Below are 19696 nucleotides of genomic sequence, written 5' to 3'. Positions count from 1 at the left end.
CATATAATTTATATAAGTGCCATATATGGCATTCACGTAAGGGACGGTTGCGAGGAACCAATTGTGTGGCGGAACAGCTTGCTCTCAACAAAACAACACTCAGTAGTGGTCAATTGACCTCGCCGGATGGCCTTTGCTCGTGTGTCGTGTGTGTCGTCTGTATACGCACTTTGTCGACGGCTGTGCCGGTGATGTCCCTGGCTTCGAGAGTGCCTTGTTGCTCGAGGTAAGCAATGCGCATGCGCGCGGCTGCGCCAGCATCGGCCGACAGTTTCTGTTTCACGATCTGCAAATGAGCAAGTCAACCACACAACACACACACACCAAAAAGAGACGCTTGTTGTCTTTCAATTGAACTCTTTGTTTTTACGCAACCACGGCTGAGATCACGTGCTCGTCTCAGGCTTGTGAGCTGTATCCTCCTGCTTGGGTTTAGCGACTATGACGTCACGACTGCAGAATTGACCCTCGTGACGCTTAAATTTTCCTTATTCGTGCTTCGGTCGACTCCCAGAAGAACGAAGAGGTGTCATACTGAGCTCCTGTGATCAACATGTTTACGCTAGCCAAATAAGAAAAAGAAAATCCACTTGGCCATTTTCGCAAGAAAGCTGCTTTTCGCGCCTGTGCGTTCTCTGCTGATACAGTACGCGTTTAGCGCTATAGTATGAGGGCCCAGTGATGCCTAATCTAACGTCGAATCCTAATCATAGACCCCGATCAAGTTTTCCTGCTCTGTATGAAGCTACCCTCTTGCAATAGCAGAACGGGAGGGTGAGTTGTGTATTCCAATAGCAGAGTGGGACTAGCCGCCGATTCTGGATCGCCCAGAGTAGCAACAATCCTTGCTCCGCCGAAATTGGCTGATCTGACTGCTTTTATCCGCCTCTACTTCCCTGTCACGATCGGTTGCTACCGGCCGCGGCCAGCTATGGACGACACGGAAGTGCTTTTTGTTCTTGCTCTTAGAGAATCCCAGCTCAGACACTGCAATTTCTGAATCCAATGGTGATCCGCTCTCGTATATTGCATTCTCACTACATTTCCGTGTACTTAAAGGAGTACTGACACGAATTTTAAATATTTTCAGATTGTCGCTCTAAGTAAAAACGCTGGTGTCCAGAACTCTAAAAATAGTATTGTGGTGCGTGGGAATGCATTGAATGTATTTTAAACACCGCTACCTTAAAAAAAACTTTCGGTTTCGATATCGAGGGGGCGGCTTCTCGGTGACGTGTGGTAGTAGTGTGACGTCGCTGGGAGACAGAAGCTCGCGACTTACTAGCAGCAGATCCGTCATCTGCTCGTGGTGCGCACAACTAACGGTGAGTGAATTGTCGTCCAGTGACCCCGACAGTGATTTCTGCGATTTAGGCTGCACGCAGGATGCTGAGTTCGCAAACTCAGTGGAACTGTTGACTCGGCGGGATAATGTCCATTGCGGTGGGGCTGGCTTGCTGATGCCCAGCGACGAAAACTTTAAAATCAAAGTAGAATATTTTATACGTGTTGTCTGGCTACGGTGTGTGGAGAGCGTTGACACTGCATACCAAGGAAACAAAAAAAAAAAAACACGTCCCTTTTACGATGTCTCAAAGTCGTGTCAGTATTCCTTTAAGTGCCCCCGCATTACGTTCACAGATTTGGCGCGAGCAACATCAGTCGGAGCGAAGCGCTCTGTTCGTGATCAGGCCGAGCACTCGCGATCTGCCATTGGAATTCAACTTAAGTAATTTTTCCCTTGACATTCGAGTGACACGAAACTTACCGAGCTTCGTTTAGAATTAGTCATATACTTCACTAAGAAAATAAAACGTAAACGTAACGCTCGCAGTCGCCAACATTTTGCACAGAAAACTATGTATAATTTTGCACTATGTATAATTCAGACAGAGTAAGTGCTACCTTTGTTAAGCAGTCATCATATTTCATACACCATTACTAGCCTTTTAACAGCTGATTACGGTTGATGTCGTTACTGATGCAAGTTCCTAAAGGCCTCGACTTATCCGTAGCTGAGTAGGCTGCTTATTGAGATATTTATAGACAAACTATAGTTTATACTATTGCATTAACAGTTATATGTAACCTGGTGGCGCACAGACGTGTAGGCTGCAGGCCGTACAAATTAGGTTTATACTTTGCTTGTGACGCAGCTGCATAGTGGCTCACTGGTAAAACGTGGGCTCATATACTCTACGCATAGGGTCGTTCTCAGAAACCGGTTGCGTAGTATCCACATCATTGTATTCTGCGATGCATTGAATAGAGAAACCGGCGTTTGTGGAGTCTTGGAATTCTTTTCTTGCGTCCATGTTTGCACGCCCTGTCTTTTTAGAATGAATACTTACCAACTAGCTCAGCTCTCTGTTGTTCTATGAGAAACCGAAGTTGGCCCCGAGTTTGGGAATTCTCTGAAATTCTATTATTTCGATGATACTGTTTATCTGTTAAAGTCGTGTACACTTTCCCAGATTGGCAGGAAACAAAAAAAAAAATATGGACAGCTCACAACCTACACAGACAAGAAATGATCTCAACCGTGGCTCACAGAAGACACAGAACAGTTCTTTATTCGCCGCATCCATTTCTTCTTCCTGTGCTGTTGTGACCCTGTTCCTAAACTGAGGTTAACGATTCAGCGAAGACCTAAATGGCCGCGGTGATGACAAAGCTTGCAGCAAGGCACCCAAAGAACTGTGGACAAAGGCATACACAATCCCAAGAGCTAGATGCACAAACAGAATAAAACACAAAGAACATACAATATAGCGATGCACCGAGAAGTGCTACATCACGGCAAGGCTTCGGCTACGGCAAAGAAAGGGACATGGCAGCAGCAAGGCCAAAAACCACTATGGACAGATGAACGACAGTGTCGTGTGTGTGTATCTAGTAGGGTGGTGTGAGGCAGCCATGATGAAACCGACGCAGGCACTAGTAACCCGTTACATTCTTGCGGTGATGGTAAAAAAACGTGTCAGCAAACCAAAAACCACATACAAAGAAAAAAAAAGAGGCCGAGACACACTGTGCAGATTTTCATGCATCATGGTCATAACAGTCGTTATCATCGTCGTCATCATCATCAAACCCACAACAGCGCGCGCCGCGAAGCTGATATGTGGTAGCGAGTTTTAGTGTCACGTATGCTGCCCCAGTGGCACACACTATGTGGGTGTTAGTGAACCACGCAGAGAAGCCAGAACACAGCCAAGACCACAGAACCCGACGCGCGTTAGCAAACATGCTCAGTACCGCGTCACGTCATCATATAGAGTTCGCTTACGCATTTCTCTGAGAACGCACAGGGACACTAAAGAGAAAAAGTATTTTTTCCCGTAAGTTACTCTTTCGCGATACCACGCTTGGTGCTAGAAGACGCTTGGTAAGCGAGAAAACACCCAACAAGAAAATTAGAGTGGCGACGCTACCTTCAAGTCCCCACACCAGTAGCCGTGACGTCGCAGATTTTTACGGCGTCCACTAGGGCCTATGTAGTTCCTAATCGGTAAAAATGAGACACACTGTCTGCTGACGGAGCCAGAGACTTGACATACCAAGTTTAAGACAATTTCGTTGAGCCACTCTGGCCAAAATACGAAAAAAAAACACTTTGAAATCCGTGATGTCGCCATCAGAGATTTCGGCGGGAAATTTAAAAGTGATATTTTGACACTGATTTTCTCATCTATTACTAAATATATGGCGCTAAAATTAACGACACACTAGAGTTTTCAAGGTATAATCTATCAGTGTAAACTAATTGTTCCACTTTAGTGTCCCTTTAAGCACTGCTAAAACGACGGAAATGTACGGTTCCAAATGTACAAATATAATGCACGCGGGATAGATGATGACATTTGCCTCAACACTTTCACTAGAGTGTACACATTATTTAAGTACGACAGAGTGCTCCTTCGCGTTATTATACTATCGATGTAGTACTGAGCCACATAGCTGAAAACAGCTGTTTACTAGAGTTACTGTATATGCTACCTTTAGGTAGAAGAGTTGCACATCTGTCTTCAAAACGCCGCTAGCAACCATGCATTGCAGAGAAGCTGACGCTCGGGCCAATTTTTATATTTCTTGACGCCGCCGCTGCACCGACTTGAATTAACACTAGTCATCGGCAGCCGATGTTTATCGCTGACCTTCGACACTCCAGACATGTTAATCAGCGACACGGTAGGCATGTCGCCTGCATAAACGGAGTGCCACTTCACCGCATAGCTGCGGTTGCTAGCCGGACCTATGCGCAACTCTACTACTGTTTACCACATCAATGCCCCTCGGTTAAAACGGTCGTATGCCACGTATATGCACGCGCCAAGTAATGTAAAGTAAGCCCGCGACCGTCACAGTAGCATATGGTGCGACTGAATCTGGCCCAGCATATAACCTAACCTAACCTAACCTAAGCTAACCTAACTTAACCTAACCGTTCACTTACGTAAACCGGCGCACCTCTCCGCGACGACCACGATTCTCGTGCACCAGATTCATCAAGAAGAGTTCCAAACCGCATCATTATATCCCTATAGAGTATAGAATACGCACTGTCCCAATTACAATAACTACAAGTACTGCCATGTTCCAACTGAAGTGAGCATTCCACGATTTCGAATAGCGGTTTTTCGGATCGAATACAAATGAACATGTAAGTTTATATTTCATTAGTAGATACAAAATATCGATTAGTCGCACGCACCTAAAAACACACATGGTCCCTTATGCGTTCTCCTAAGACAACTCGAAGGCGAAAGCCATTTTCCTTTTCTTCTCACTCGATGTATTGATCCACCCCTGCCCTCTCACTAAAGCTTTCTGCACTAAACGCGCTTTTACACTGCCTCCAGGATTGGAGGCATTGCATGCCTTCTGCACGTCACATGGTTTTGCACTGCCTTCGTGATCGGCCCAGCTTTGATCAAGCGATGTCGCGTGACGACATCATCATGTGACTTTACGTTATGCGACGTCACGATGACGTCACCGATTTAAGCGGTCGGTGAAGTCATGATGACGTCATCACGTGATGATTTTTTGCATCACTCGTGTTCACGACGCCGACGCTCACTCTTCGCGTTTGATAAGGCCTCTAAGGCTATACTCTAATGAGCACTGCCACAACCGCAATAACTGCAAGTGCTGCCATATTTCAGTTGAAGTGAGCAAATTATGATTTCGGATAGCGGTTTCTCGGATGGATAGAAATCAACATGCAAGTTTATTTTGTATTATCGGCATCAAATAAAGGCCGAACAGCGGCAAGCATTGGCAATGGTCGCTCCGTACAGTCATCACCGTGAACATGCGCAGTGCTGCCAAACCGGAGTGCTGAGCGCCTGTTAATGGTGATGACTGGACGGCGCGCACTATACCACTTCTAATGCTTGCCGCTGTACGGTTTTCATTTAACGCCGATAGTAGATTCAGAATATCGATTAGTCGCGCACACCTAAAATAAGCGTATGCGAAGTTCTCCAGTGCTGCACTGTATTACCTACAGGCTGGATACGTAAGCGCTTCAATGACCCTACCCTTACCGCGTCGAAGATTTATAGGACAAATAACACTTCCACGCGCGCCGCTTTCTTCCTTCATCTCTTTCTTTTCTTTTATTTAGCACGCTCGCTGCGGCACTTGACGGTGTTGCTGATGCCTCGAGTTTCGCCGAACACGATATGTGAATCGCGTTATGGCCGCCGACTCTATAATAAAGCGGGAGTGATTGATTAAGTCCGAAAAAATGTCCGAGAAGGGAACGTGCTGCGTCAAGGAGGCCGCCCAGAAAGAAAAAGAGCCGAGCCAAGCCAGAGCCTGGGCTCAATATCGAACCCGCCGTGCGCAGACATCTGTCTTCTTTCAAGCATACACTGTCGAGCCAAACTTTGGAGATAAAAAAAAGAAAAAGATGAAAGAGCTCGCGATTGTAGAGTCTACAAAGTATATAGAGACGTCGTCGCTTCTCAAGTGTGAGGTGAAAGCGGGCACAAACGAACGTAAAAAAAAAAGAAGAAAAGGGAAAGGTGCGGGACTAAGAAATAGTTCTGGAAACTGCGAAAGGCCGAGACGTCCAAATAAAATACGCCTATTCCTCCATTATACAAAAGATCAAAATAAAACAGCCGTTACGAAAGCACACAGTTCTTCGAGAATGACGCAGCACAAACATGGCGCCTGAAAGTGAAAAAAGGAGAGAGGCAAATATCGGGGAACCAATGAGAAAACGAGCAAGGGTGTAATTTGGCGTCGTTCCAGTGAACGTTGTTCCAGGTGCGATCGGCCCCGTATCCAATTGCGAAGCTTCTCGAACGCAAAAGAAAGCGGCCACACGAGTGAATCAACGCTTCCGGAGTCAAGATGGCGAGATAATAATAACGAAGCTGACGAGCCCATCTCGAGCGCGGATCTTAAGCGGGAAAAAATTACATTCGTGATTATGTAAAGACGGCGCAACGCGGCTATCGAATGGGCGTTGCAGCCCAGAGTGAAATGGGCCGTAACGCGGCGGAACAACTACAGTATAGCGGTTTTACGAGAGAATCTGCGGTCGCAGGCGACGCGTGCATAACGAGGGCCCGTATGGCAGACGACGACGACGACAGCGTTGGCAGTGGCGATCGCACTACTCCGCTTCATAAATTGCGTACAACGCCACGGAGGTTATAGCGAGAGTTCTTGAGGTATACCAAACCTCCGTGAGGTATACCTGCGTGTGCTGGCTGTTTTTACCAGCAAGTGCGCGATACTGTTCTTTCTTTATTCCGAGCAATAAGCGAAGACTGTCTGATGCCTCGAGAAGAAACGAACTGCGCTGTGCACTTGTGAGCACGTCGTTTTTTTGTGCAGTGTGCCTTTCGTTATGTTCCCGCAGCCACCCAGATGAACAGGAAGACACACAGCGCTATTCTTGGTTCCTGTTGTGTTGCGCTGCTCCGTGCAAATTATGACTCCTATAACCAGCTAGCCCGGCAACGTGACCTACAGCTCTAATTTGTTACGCGATTTAATTATTTTTAGGAGTAATTCAGTCATCCCTGATGAACCACACAGCGCGAGTGAACAACGGGGACACAGGAAGGGAACACACACAGCGCTGACTTACAACAAAATTTATTGAATCAACATTTCACATAATTCAATAAATTTTGTTGTAAGTCAGCGCTGTGTGTGTTCCCTTCCTGTGTCCCCGTTGCTTACTCGCGCTGTGTGGTTCATCATGCTTAACCAACACGCCCAAGTTCATTATATTGCAAAAGTCATCCCTGGTTTTACGTGAGACATGCAGCACAGGAAAACTTGCAGCTGGGTCAGACGTTCGAAAGAGGCCATTCAGCTGGAGATGCCATAAGTGCGCATTGTTATTGCGCAAGTGCACGCGGCACTTAGCAGGAGCGGCGGCTAACGGCCACGGTACGGTCAATAACACGCAAAGCTGCGCTCAAGTACCCTCTAAATTTCGAGCTTGACGCTCTCCCGGCCCAAATGTCTCCGCCAGAGCGCCACGTGCAGAACACGCCGCCGCCGTCGTCTCGCTGCTGTTTTCTTTTCACGCGATTACTTTCGCTGCGCACTGCCGGCCTCTATTCATCGCGTGACTAATTAGTGAGGCTGTCCCACACGACCAATTTTTTGTTTTTATTGTTTGGTGGTGATAATCGCATCTGTAGAGCTATATGAGTGTCCTGTCTTGCAATCGTCAGCGCCGTTTTAGTGCCCGCGTTACTGACAACATCCGAAAAAAAAAAAAAAAAAACACGAGAAGAGAGAGCGAAGGCCTGCCAATCATTCTGTGAAGACGCTTCAACGTTGGCGCCAGTGCCTTCTAACTAGATGTGGTGATTACAATCTATCAAGAGCTGTAACGAAAGTGTTCGCAACGACGATTTTACGCGCTCGTGAGGCGCGACGCACGCTTCGCATTCGCTTCGCATTATCTCCACAGGCGTGCGCAGAGGGCTGTCCAATAGGAGAGGGGGGGGGGGGGGGGGGGGGAGTTTCGCCGCAACGCCCCTGCCCCCCTCGGTGGTCGAGTCCGAAAGAAAGCAAGATACGCCATGGATGGAAAAATGAAAATGAAGCGATGACGTGCTCCTCGCAAAGCCCTGCTATTGGTCCCCGGGGTTCCGGGTGTAAAGGTAAACAGTTCTTTGAATGCAACACCAGGGCTCCTCGGTCGCCATTATGGTCAGAAAGCATGCGTAGCCCTCCGCATTACAAAATGCGCCTGAAGGCCCGACTGAGTAAAGGTGTGGGGCATAATTGGCGCCCGCCAACGATTATGTCCCACGTATGCTGCAGAAATGAGCGAAAGGGAAGCTGCGATTTGAAGGCGAGAGGCTTATGTCGCATGCGAACGTGACTTCGAGCGAAAAGCCGGCGTTGACACGAAATCGTAAAAAAAGTCACATGAGCACGCTTCGTGGCTCAAAGCGCACGAACTGAGCGTTCACTTCGTCTCGGTGGCGTTCGCGTGACCGAAGAAATAAAAAAAGAAATGGCGTGTGACTCGGCATACTTCGTCTCTGCGAAATCGCGCTGCGCGTTATGTGCGCAGCCCAATTTCGCATGCAATGCGGCGGATGGCTTTCGCAGTCGACTCGTCTTGGGCGAATGCACGTGGGACTCTGTTAGCTTTTTGTGCTCACATCAGTTCAGCTCAATGTGTTGTCGTTACACGATACAGTCAAACGCCTATTGAATGAACACTTCTACAACGAAATGACGTGGACAACGAATGGTTTTTTTTTTTTACATCTTCGCTATACGGGGAGCATTACGGTGCGCTACCTTTACGAGGAATTGCGTGTATAGCGAAACATTGGGAAGATCCCGAGCGCTTTGCTATAAAGGCGTTCGACTGTGTCACACTAAGTTAATCGTAAGTAACGTTACATGGACTCTATTTAAACATAATTCTATAACTAAGTCTGCACAAGCAAAGCGGAGTAGCGACGCAAGCACGGTTGAGACGCTTTCTGATAAGCACGACTCGTAGCTCTCGCAGTGTTGCACGGTACTAGTCAGAGGAAGTACACAGCCGCGCATACTGGACGCGGAATGACTTACGACCCCGGGTAGATAAAAAAGCCAGCAGCGTCAAAATAACTGGCGCCCATTTAGGAGAGGCACATCTGGCGGCGCACCGCAGAGAACAATTTGGGGGGAACGGCGAATGGAAATCGCGGAGAACTGTTACTGAATGTAAATGGATCGGCCCGAAGAAAATGCGAAACTGCGTAATTCCGGCCGCGTGTGAGCATAAACGAGCGCCGTGGCGGGTCTTATCTGTACTATGCGGCAAGCTTCATTTAGCCGAGGCGGTGATGTCATTCCGACACATTTGCTTTGCGGGCGGCGTAAGAGTTTTCAGAAAGTTAATCACGCGGAATGCGAGAACTCTGAGTACACATTATGACATTCTTATGGGTAAACGAAGGGTACTTGGTTCGTTCCACGGCTAACGCCCCGTTAAGGAATAGTGACAAAAAAAAAAAAAGAGAGGGCTTTTTCAAGCATAAATAAACTATCTTTTGACAATACCGAAAATACAACTGTTGCCTGGTAAGCGAGAAAACGCGCCGAAAGAAAATGCACGTGGCGACGCCACCTTCAAGTTCCCGAACCAACTCGCCGTGACGTCACAGATTTTGACGGCGTCCGCTAGGGACTAAGCAATTTTAGCGCCAAATATTGTCTGAATTTTGTTTTGAGGGATCCAGTCTAAACATAGCATATTTCAAAAAATTCAACTAAATTAATTTTGACGAAATACGCCCAAAGACTGAAATTCGTGACGTCACCATGACGTTCTGTGCTCAAGTTTCGGCGCGAAATTAAAAAAAAAAACAACGAAACTTCGGTTATTTCCTTTTCTATTAGTAAACCAGCGATAGCGACACTGACGACAGTAGAGTTTTCAAAAAATAATTTATCAGTCTAAACCATTTAATTGTTGCACTTTAGCGTCCTTTTAGGGAATGAGATCACATCGGTCACGCGGAAGAAGCCTTTTTTTTTTTATTTCACGACAGTGGATATGATAACAGCTGCGACGAATGGCACGAAAGCATGCGTCTATTTTCGTAGAATATGGACGCAGAACTGTCGCGTCACATATTTCGGTCAATGCACCGGATGGTCAGAATTAATAAATATATTTATTTCTAACTAGGCCTTCTCCCGTCGCAGGAGTGCAAATTTAGTCTTCACCTCGCTGTACAATACGTACGTCGTTGTCAATACGTAAGCTTTACAAAACGTATGAAGGAAACAACCGAACCCGTTGTAGTATATTTCAGCGAGTGAGACATCGCGATAGTGTCCACCATTATTGTCACTTCGAGAGAAACGACGAAAAAAGGAGGGGCAAGGATCAAAGTGAGCGCTCACTTTCGACTGTTTTACTCAAAGGTTCACAACTTGCACCTCCAAAAAACAGTCAAAATTCAGCGCTCACCTTGTTCCTTCCTCCTCACTTTTTCGTTTTTTTCGCGATAAGTAACCATGGTTTTATGGTCAGTACCAACTATGAATCGACTAGCCCAACAGCAAGTACTTCTGAGTGTCCCCCACGACAGACAAGGCGTCGTGGGAAAAGCCATTTCTCCCGCTATATTCATCGACTTATTTCAACACTTTTTTTTTTACGCATGAACAGCAAGGCGGTATTACATCGGTGAACATTCCACCCACCCGAGAGCCACCATCGAAGGTGTTTTGTTTAGAGTCAACACAAAAAACAGCGCAGCCAGCGTCAGACAGTGAGTGTGTACTCCTCTACGGCAAACAGCCAGGTATACAAGTCAGGTGCGACGTGCAGATGCTCGGGGAGGAGGAAGGAAGAACGGGAGGGTAGGGTTAAGGCACAGCGGTGTAAGGTTGTGGGTGCGACACGCTGAGATTACTGTCTTATCGGGCTTCCTGGTCTTCCTTCGCAGTACTCGAGAAAAAGTGAGTTCGCAAAGCAAGACAATGCTACGTCAAACGTTTGTAGATGCCATGAAGGTTCACGTTCTTATCACTAAGATAAGCTAACGCCTAAGTTCTCATGGCTCGACTACAGAAAATAGCTAGCTCCTAGGCTGCTTGCTTATCAAATATCAATGCTCAGATTCCAGCCAACCAGAAACTTAAGAAATAAAGAGAGAAAAAAAGAAAGAAAAAAAAAAGCACCATAATTCGTAACAAGTGAAGTGTTCCCCTTCTTTACTGCGATCCGTTAGGCCCAATAAAAACATACCTTTACAAACGCAGCTGATAAGTTTATTTAGTTTTATGAATGCACGGAATCACTACGCGACTTGCGAAGACGTGTAATTTGAGACAATACCACATGACGTCTCTAGTGCGTCACATGCACGTACCTACAATTTGTATGACATTCAAGATTTCAGCACGAACTGTTTCTAGGAATTTTTAATTACACAAGAAGTAACTGTAAAACTTGCAGCTAAAGCTGGCAGGACTATGTGCTTGCGTCAGAACACCGAGTGTAGAACTTGGAATTTCGTTGCCGCGTTCAGTCGGCAGTTTTTTGCACATAATGAGGTGACGTAGGCAAAGGGTGGGGATCGGAGGATGAGGTGATTGCGGTGAACAAATACGAAACAAACAAGAGTCAGTGACCAGTAAGAAGAAGCTACCATTCCCGCACTCCGATGCACTCACACACACGCACACAGACCAACAGCGCACGCAGCATGCGTCCAAGCAGCCAACCAGAGGACTTTACCACCTCGTGACGTCACCGAAGTGGGCGTGACCGGTGCAGCAAGGCGCAAAAAACTAATCTAACTCAACGCGCACGCGCACTAGGCGGGTAAGGGGAGCAGTTAAAGAAAAAGAACACCATCCAGCGAGCTATGAAGACGGGAACTGTGCGTCACGAACTGACGTCATATCAAGTCGCCATAGAATGCGCACGTCCGCGATTTGCATACCGCGCGGTGGTAACAATGTCCCCGATGAGTGTGACACACGGCAAACTACGTCAGAGCCAGGCATGCAGACCACGCATGCGCAAGAGACATGGTCGGAAAGACCCAATCGCATGGCCAATCACTAAGGGGTGAGGAGGTGTGAAAACAATGAAATAACACATAATTCCTGGAAGCGACGAAGAACACTACGCTGAACAGACACCACTGTCACTTCACGCTGTGTGGCCTTTAAGACACTTCGCGTTCGAATTTGCAAGCATCATCCATGAGAAGAAAGTACTATGGGTCGACTTCAGCGAGAAAAACTTCGAGTGAAACAGAATACGTTTCATTAGCATGCGGAAATACGCACGTCGCTAACAAAATTACCGCTAGAAGTTCTGCAAGAACAAGTGAACAAATTTAATGACACTTTGAATTCGAAAGCGAGTGTCTTTCACGCCAGAAAAGAGTCACACACGTTCTAAGAGTCATATGCATCGTATCCGACGTGCCCAGGCCACGAAAGATCAGTCTGAACCTCTACAACTTACAGTAAAATGCAAGGCCAATAGATGCGCGACAATGCTCATACAGAAAAGTCCGTAGAGATTGCAAGGTTGCCAGATCACTGTCCACATTAACTCGTTCTTCTCTCTTCTGAGCTACATCGTGTACAATTTTAACGCGAAGGCGTTTCACGGCTAGGTTGGCGAAAGCGCGCGCACGCAGCTGGCGTCCGCATAAGCCGTGTCCGGAAAGCACGGGACCTCTCCTACCGGAACTGACACCGGGGCCAACTGCTACAGCAACCACTTGCAGCCGCGGCGTAGGGGAGGGGTATCCCCACAGCAGACAGCGCAGCATCCCTCCGTAACAAGCTATCCAGAAGAAACGTTTTCTCATCTCATTGATAATACACTTAGGTATCCTCTGCAAGTTTTTAGAACGAGGTCCCATTCATCTGTCTCGGGTTAGCTGAGCTACTATCCTGTGTTTTACTGTGCCAATAAAAAAAGAAAGAACGCCGTAGTACATAAGTTCTTGCAGGGTTGTTGTCGGTGGAATTACTGAGCGACTTGATCGCAAATCCAAGATACGTGATCGGTAAACGAAGTCAGATGTTGTTATGACGTGTCTCTTTCGAGGCCTGAGCACTGTCGGCGACGTGTACACATACGAAAGACGGCAACATAGCACACAGGTGCCGTTCTGTGTGCACAGCCTTGTCCGGATCGCGCTAAGGCCGCACAGGAAAGACTTAGAGGCATCGTTCTTGCGAAGCAAACGTGCAGGTGAATAGCGTGGATTTCTGGGCCAGTTGGAACATGATGGCCGTGGAAAAGTTCCAGAACGGTACAGATGCGAACACACAGAAAAGAACCAGCCGTTTTCTTGTGCCTTTCTTTTTCTATAGGCTCATGCGTCTGTACCTTGCTGGAACGTTCACACCGTTAAAGATGTAGATGTTGCGAACTTTTGAAAATTTATGCAAATAATGCTTCGAAAAACCGGAAAATATGTTGACGCACATTTACGAGGGTGGTTTTAGACTAAGCAGAGAAAGAAAACTGGAACGTCGCCATGGTTGGTTGCGTAAAAATAATCCTTTTCCACCTACCCTGAAAAACACTAAAAAAAGGAAGCAATAATATTTTAGACTTAGCTCAATGCCACGTCTCTTATCTTAAAATTCGCCGTTATTAAATTTGGAATCGGAAAACGTTACTAAAGGCAGCAAAGTGTCACTGCTGCATACACAGTATCTAGAACACTATAAACAAAATTATAAAGTGAGTACAACCATCTTCAGTCTTGGCCCGTAGTCTAAACTCTCGCGCTAACGATTTCTAACGATTAAATAGCTTGCACAAAATAAAAACAAAAAAAACCCTTTTGTTTCGACTTCTCAAAAAGTCCCGTTTGTACGCGCATAAAATAACAGTTGGCCTTTCGCGATCCGGCAAGTTGAACACACAGATCAGCACGGGGTGATTGAAAGCAGCAGCAGCAGCAGCAGCAGCAGCAGCAGCTCACCGTCTGCTGCTCGACGCCGTTCGTGGTGACGATGGGCAGGGCGAAAGAGCCGTCCTTCCCGTCGGCCCGTTCGCCGCCATTTTGGGTCACGTACTGGGGGTAGGTGGACGCCATCTGGGTCTGCACCATGTGCTGCGCATCAAAAGAACACAACACGCAATCGGTTCATTCTGCTGTAACTATACATATAGCCGGTTACAACCTGAGCATAAATGTAATGTCCAACAACAGCCGTCGCTGTCCCACCCAGAGACAATTTGCATTTGCGATCGCTTACTTACGTGACGTCAAGCGCGTCACATGTATTTGAAGTATGTGACTTCCTCGTACAGGCACATGTTCGTGGCGCTAGTTGTCGGCCGAATACTTCAACTTTCTGGCAAATTTCAACAATGTTTACGACACTAAGTATTGATCGAAACGTAATATTCTAACAAGGGACGACGAACTTTTAATTCATAATAAGCGTAGTATTTACATTAGCAGAGAAACAGTAGTTGTGGTTAGAACGGAAACCACAAGCACGGCTCTCTTGCTCAGATGATTGAAAGGAGCGCCGCAGTACTGCGGGCGGAGCTTGTCATTATTATTTGATTGTAACTAGGGTTCCGTGTTTTCGGAGTTCATTTTTCTTGAAATTCGGAGGGTGTTTTTCGGAGTTTATTTTTTGGGACGAAATTCAGCGTTTATCGGAGTTTATTTCACGTATATCTCCAATTCTCCAAAATTTGGTGTTTAATTTTGCATTATAAGCTGTCGGAAATGTGTTCTTATTAAGTTTACTTCCAATGAAAATGCGCTGCATTGTTTCTCCATCTTGTTTCTCCATCCTTTCATTTTTTCGCGCTTCCTGTTCATTGACCCTGTTAGTAAGGCCGTTGACGTGCACTGCTGTAAACTCGCCGAAGTGTACTTTTGGCGGAGGCAGGAGCTAGTCAAGCTGCGTCTCAGCTTTTTCTCCCAGCCTCCCTCATCTTCTTGATAAAAAATAAAGGTCCTATTATTACTATTATTATTATTCTCAATACTCCGAGATCTTAGATTAAAATATATCTGAACACGAAAACATTCGAACACACTAGGTGTATTTTAGATGTCTGGAAGGTCTGAACGCACGAACACATATACATACAAGCACAATTACTTGAATACAAAACGCCTAAATTTGTTCGTATTACAACCTTAAAGCTTGTTGTTATAGACCCAAGCATATTTTAGGAGGTTGCTGCCGCTGATGGAGGTGCGCTTTTTTCGATTGATGATTCTCAGCTTTGAAAATGCTCTTTGAACGTTGAAAATGCCCTTTTAAAATCGGAGTTTATCGGATAAATCGGCATTGTCAGAAAAGAGTGTTTATCGGAATTTTTTCGGATTTATCCGAAAACACGGAGCCCTAGATGTAACCGACTATAGCCTGTGAGCTGCTCTCTGTCGAATTTAATACGTATGTGGAAAATAATCCTCGAACATTTCACAATTTGCGACTAATCCACAACACCCAAACAGAGTTTCACATTAAGAACAATCAAAGCATCTAGTTCACTTTTATTCCTTGACACTGACAGTATATTGAAAGAACAACAAACAATGAAATGTTATTAGAGTTGTAACTTAATTAGTGGACTAATTAACTGATTGGTTGTCGGAAAACTGTAATTAATTTCTCGACCGGAAGTGCTTGGATAGACGAACGAGTGTGTCATTCGGTGTTCTTGTCACGAGAAAAACAACGGTAGCAGCTTAAAACACGTAGACGGCGATAAACGTACGCAAAGAAGAAAATCGCGACTATGTTGCTCACGCGACGAATTTCCCGCCAATTTCTCCCGAAGATTACGAAGCAGCGTAATGACGCTTTAGCGTTCACCTCTGACCTTCACTGGTCTGCCCATAGATGGCGCCTACATAGTCGCAAGTCAACGTAAAAAAAAATTATAGTGTACAAACGCAAAGTTTGGGCCAGTCCAAAAGAAAAAATAATAACACGGGGAGGAGGGCCTACGGAGCAGGGAATTGAATTTGAGAGCATTCCGAGACTGCTCCTCCGTTTTTTTTTCCGCTTTAGGCTTCCCTCGGGCGAAGTAGCGAACAAAATTACTCGACAAAATGATTAAGAAGAAGAAATCCGCGAAGAACAAGAGAAACAACAACAAAACGAAACCAGCGAAAGGAGGCAGAAATGGGCGAGAGAATGGCCGCGACTCGAGGACTAAAATATAAAGTAAGTAAAGCACGCAAAACAAACGAGACGCCAAACGATATCAGACAAAGACTGTAGAGACGGAGCGAAGTGAGGTTTTTCCTTCGCTTCCTTAGACGGAAAAGGATGCGGGCTAAGATGAAACGCCGCTGCCCTCCGGCGAACACTGGTATTTGATTACGCACTTGCGTTTGGTTGCGGGCCTCTCCCCTCTCTTTTTAGCTTCTATAGATGAACCGTGGCACCATCCTCGCTTTTCGGCACCCTTGGTGGTGGCCCGAGCAGAAGCGAGCGCGCAGAAAAAAAAATCGAAGAAAAAAACGCGTAGCAGCAGCCACTTTGGCCGCGCAACATCGATAGCACGCCTGGCCCTCCTCGCACGATCTTTTTCTCTTCCAGTTTTTTTCTCTAAGGTTAGCGCGGAGCAGCGAAAAGATTACTTCTTCTCAGAAAGACGGTGAAAAGGAGCGACACCCGCCAATATTCTTCCAGCCCCGTTATCTTTCTCCCTCAATTGGCACAGCGAACACCTCTCGCCGCTGTTTTACCGCTTTTCGAGGCTGCGCCGATCCTTTTATATAGGCTTGTCTTCATTCCGTTAGACTCTGCTGATAAAGCTCGCCGTTCGTTTCTACACGTCGCAAAATGGAGTGGGTTCTGACAATTCGAGCCTTTTCAGACGAAAAACACATTGTTATTCAACGTGACGGTACGATTCCTCTGGCAACAGAAAGTGAAGGGGCAACGCATGCGTCCCGATTTTGCGATAAAAAGAGCGCATCCCTTAAGTAAGTGTTGCACGCCGACAAAATGAGTGCCAATCGCGAATATTGCCAGCGCTTCCTCTAAATAGAAAAGGCGTTGGTAGTGCGTACTTTTTTTTTTCCGTAACGGAGTTCGTACGCATGCAACGCCGTCGCGGACGCAACGTACGCGGCACTAAAACTCGCTCATTCTTTTGCCGCACCATCTGTGTCCTTGTTACGGAGACGGGTTAGAGACTCGACAACACGGCAACTGTCAGAGGGTATTACAACGCCAGCAGAGCGTTAATTAGCTTGGACTAGTTGCGAGACGAATTGTCACATAGTTAAGCATGCCTCTTTGCGCTATTATTTCTGCTATCTATTTTTCCATCTTATCTTGTTAACTTGCTTTTCTCTGAAAAGAGTTTGAACGCGAGCTGGTTGGTATAAATCCATCATGAAGAAAATGAGCGTTGCTTGAAAACACGGACAAGAAAGACGACGACAGCGCGCCCGTCCTCGCGTGTTCCTTCTTGTCCGTGTTTTCAAGCAGCGCTGTTTCTCTGCATGACGTTACCTTTCCCCCGTGCAGTTTAGCAAAACAGGGCGGTTAATCTTTCCTCGCCGAGACACGAATTGGTTAGAACATGGCGGGTGCGCGTCGAAGGCCTACAAATCAACGCGTGTACTGCTATGTGAGAATGGCAGACTGGGCTTGTTGGTTTAACATATTTGAAGTTTTAAGGCGCGAATAAGACACGGACGAAGAATAGGAACACACACACGGAGCGCCACTTCCAACATAGATTTATTTCGAAAGAGCACAGAACATATATATACACCACGCGCGCCGTCAACGTGCCTCAATGCGCAGTCGCATTCAAGTAGCGTAACTCTTTTGGTGATAATGAAATGGAGGCAACGCTGACGCATAGATCACCTGATTCGATTATTTTCTTAGCTTCAATAATTAGTCGCACTGATTTATCTGGACTTCGGCCGACTACCGCGCAAGCGCTTAAGTTCGGAACGCAATGACAATCCCGGCAGTGTATCGCGAGGTGGCCCTCTCTGCCATTTCTGACGTTATTATTATGCTGTCTTAGCCTGTCATTCAGGCACTGTTCGGTCTGGCCAACGTAACTTCTACCACACGACAAGGGGATCTCGTAGACCACGCCCTTCTGACAGCTTACATACTTGTTCTTGTGGTTGATAATGCAGGCCGGAGCTTTCCTGAGGAAAGGGTTAGTCATCTTGCAGAGTCTGGAGAGTTTTAACGGGGCAGAGAAGACCACCTTTACATCAACATGATCGGCGATCTTTTTCAAATTGTGGGATACGCGGTGTACATAGGGAATCACAGCAAGTTTGACATTGCTCTGGGGCGGCTCCTCACTTTCGTGGCGGTTCCGCGACTTCCTCAACATCTTCTCCGCCACAGACACCAGAATGTGCTGAGGGTAGCCTGCCTCCTCAAGACGGTCAACCTGCTTGAGGAAACTGTCAGCTGCTCTGTGTGGGCAGGATTTCTTGAAAGCATTCAGCAGGCACATGTTGGCGATGCTACGTTTAACAAGCTTAGAATGGGACGAGCTAAAAGGCAGCAGTGGTTTGTTTGCACGAGGCTCATATTGCCAACATGCATGGTCAGTTGCTAAAAACAATCTTAGGTCTAAAAATCTTATAGTCGAATCTACCGAAAGTTCGTGTGTCACTATTAAGGGAGATAAAACATGTCTAAAAGTTGTCAAGGTGTTAGTGACGACTTGGTCGGTGTCCGTGAACGTTTTGTCAATGAGGACTAAAAAATCATCTACGAATCTAAACACCTTGATAACACCGCTACCTTCGAGAAGGCTGGAAATGGTCCTGCCAGCGCGAGCTAAAAACAGGTCGTCCGTGTCTTATTCGCGCCTTAAAACTTCAAATGTGTACTGCTAGTTCTCTTACACTTCCGGGGACACATTTCAGGCGTGATCGAAAGCGCCATCCTTCCATCTTATTCTGCTACTCGCGCGTTAAGTCCCCTTGCACTGCCAAACATGATACGCGCCTCTCTGTCCGCTTTTCCTTTCTTTCTTGTCACATACAAGCAACCTACGCATCCGCGTCGCCTGCTTTCACAAACGATTCGGTAAATAGTTCAGTAAAGCTCAGGCCGAGCGCGTTTCGCGAGCACCAGTTGGGTGTATTTTATGAAATTCTCAGACTCGTTTGGTTAACCTCCCTGCTGCCTGTCCTCTTCTCTCTCTCTTTCACACAGAAAGAGAGAGAGAGAGAACAGTCGTTCGTTATGGTCCTCTCCTTCTAGCCCTTTTTGTTTGCGCTCTTCGGTATTCCGTGCTCACGAATAAAAGAAGCAATCCCGTTGGCACACCGAGCAAACAGGTGCACGGCGTGGAAGCTGCCTAGCGCAGACAATCGAGCTGCGCAATCTTGACACGAAATGCCAGAATGTGTCTCTTTGTTAAAGCAGACGAAGCTCATTTGTGCAGCTTCTGCCGGTGTGCTCTCATACGCATTCCCAGCGTTCGCGACGTCGCACCGCTTCACTGCGAGGCAGCGCCCCATGTGCGTATTCTTCTGCCTCGTCGATACTTGAGGTGGTGTTGGTTACATGCGCTACGTAAAAATACACTGCAAGAAAAATAGGCAGCTCCGTTGGCTGCGGGATCCAAGCGGAACCTTTGCAATCGCAAGTTCTCGATTCCTTGGAGCCAGTCCTTGCAAACCTTTTTTAACATCTCGCAGAGGAACCGATGTCAAATATTTCTCAGTTG

The 19696-nt window shown here is 46.6% G+C and overlaps 1 protein-coding gene across 1 annotated transcript in view; it reads right to left on the bottom strand.

Moving 5' to 3' along the window:
• The window catches only part of LOC119400482 (RNA binding protein fox-1 homolog 1-like), a 412311-nt gene that overhangs the window by 75412 nt on the left and 317203 nt on the right, over positions 1-19696 (bottom strand). Inside the window, 2 exon segments of the mRNA XM_037667541.2 lie at positions 170-286; positions 13968-14099. Of these exon segments, the coding sequence (XP_037523469.1) occupies positions 170-286; positions 13968-14099 (249 nt within the window).

This window comes from Rhipicephalus sanguineus, chromosome 7, assembly GCF_013339695.2.
Source record: "Rhipicephalus sanguineus isolate Rsan-2018 chromosome 7, BIME_Rsan_1.4, whole genome shotgun sequence".
In the NCBI taxonomy this organism is placed as follows: domain Eukaryota; kingdom Metazoa; phylum Arthropoda; class Arachnida; order Ixodida; family Ixodidae; genus Rhipicephalus; species Rhipicephalus sanguineus.
The sequence above is the reverse complement of the archived record's forward strand: the minus strand, read 5'-3'. Positions and strand labels throughout refer to the sequence as shown.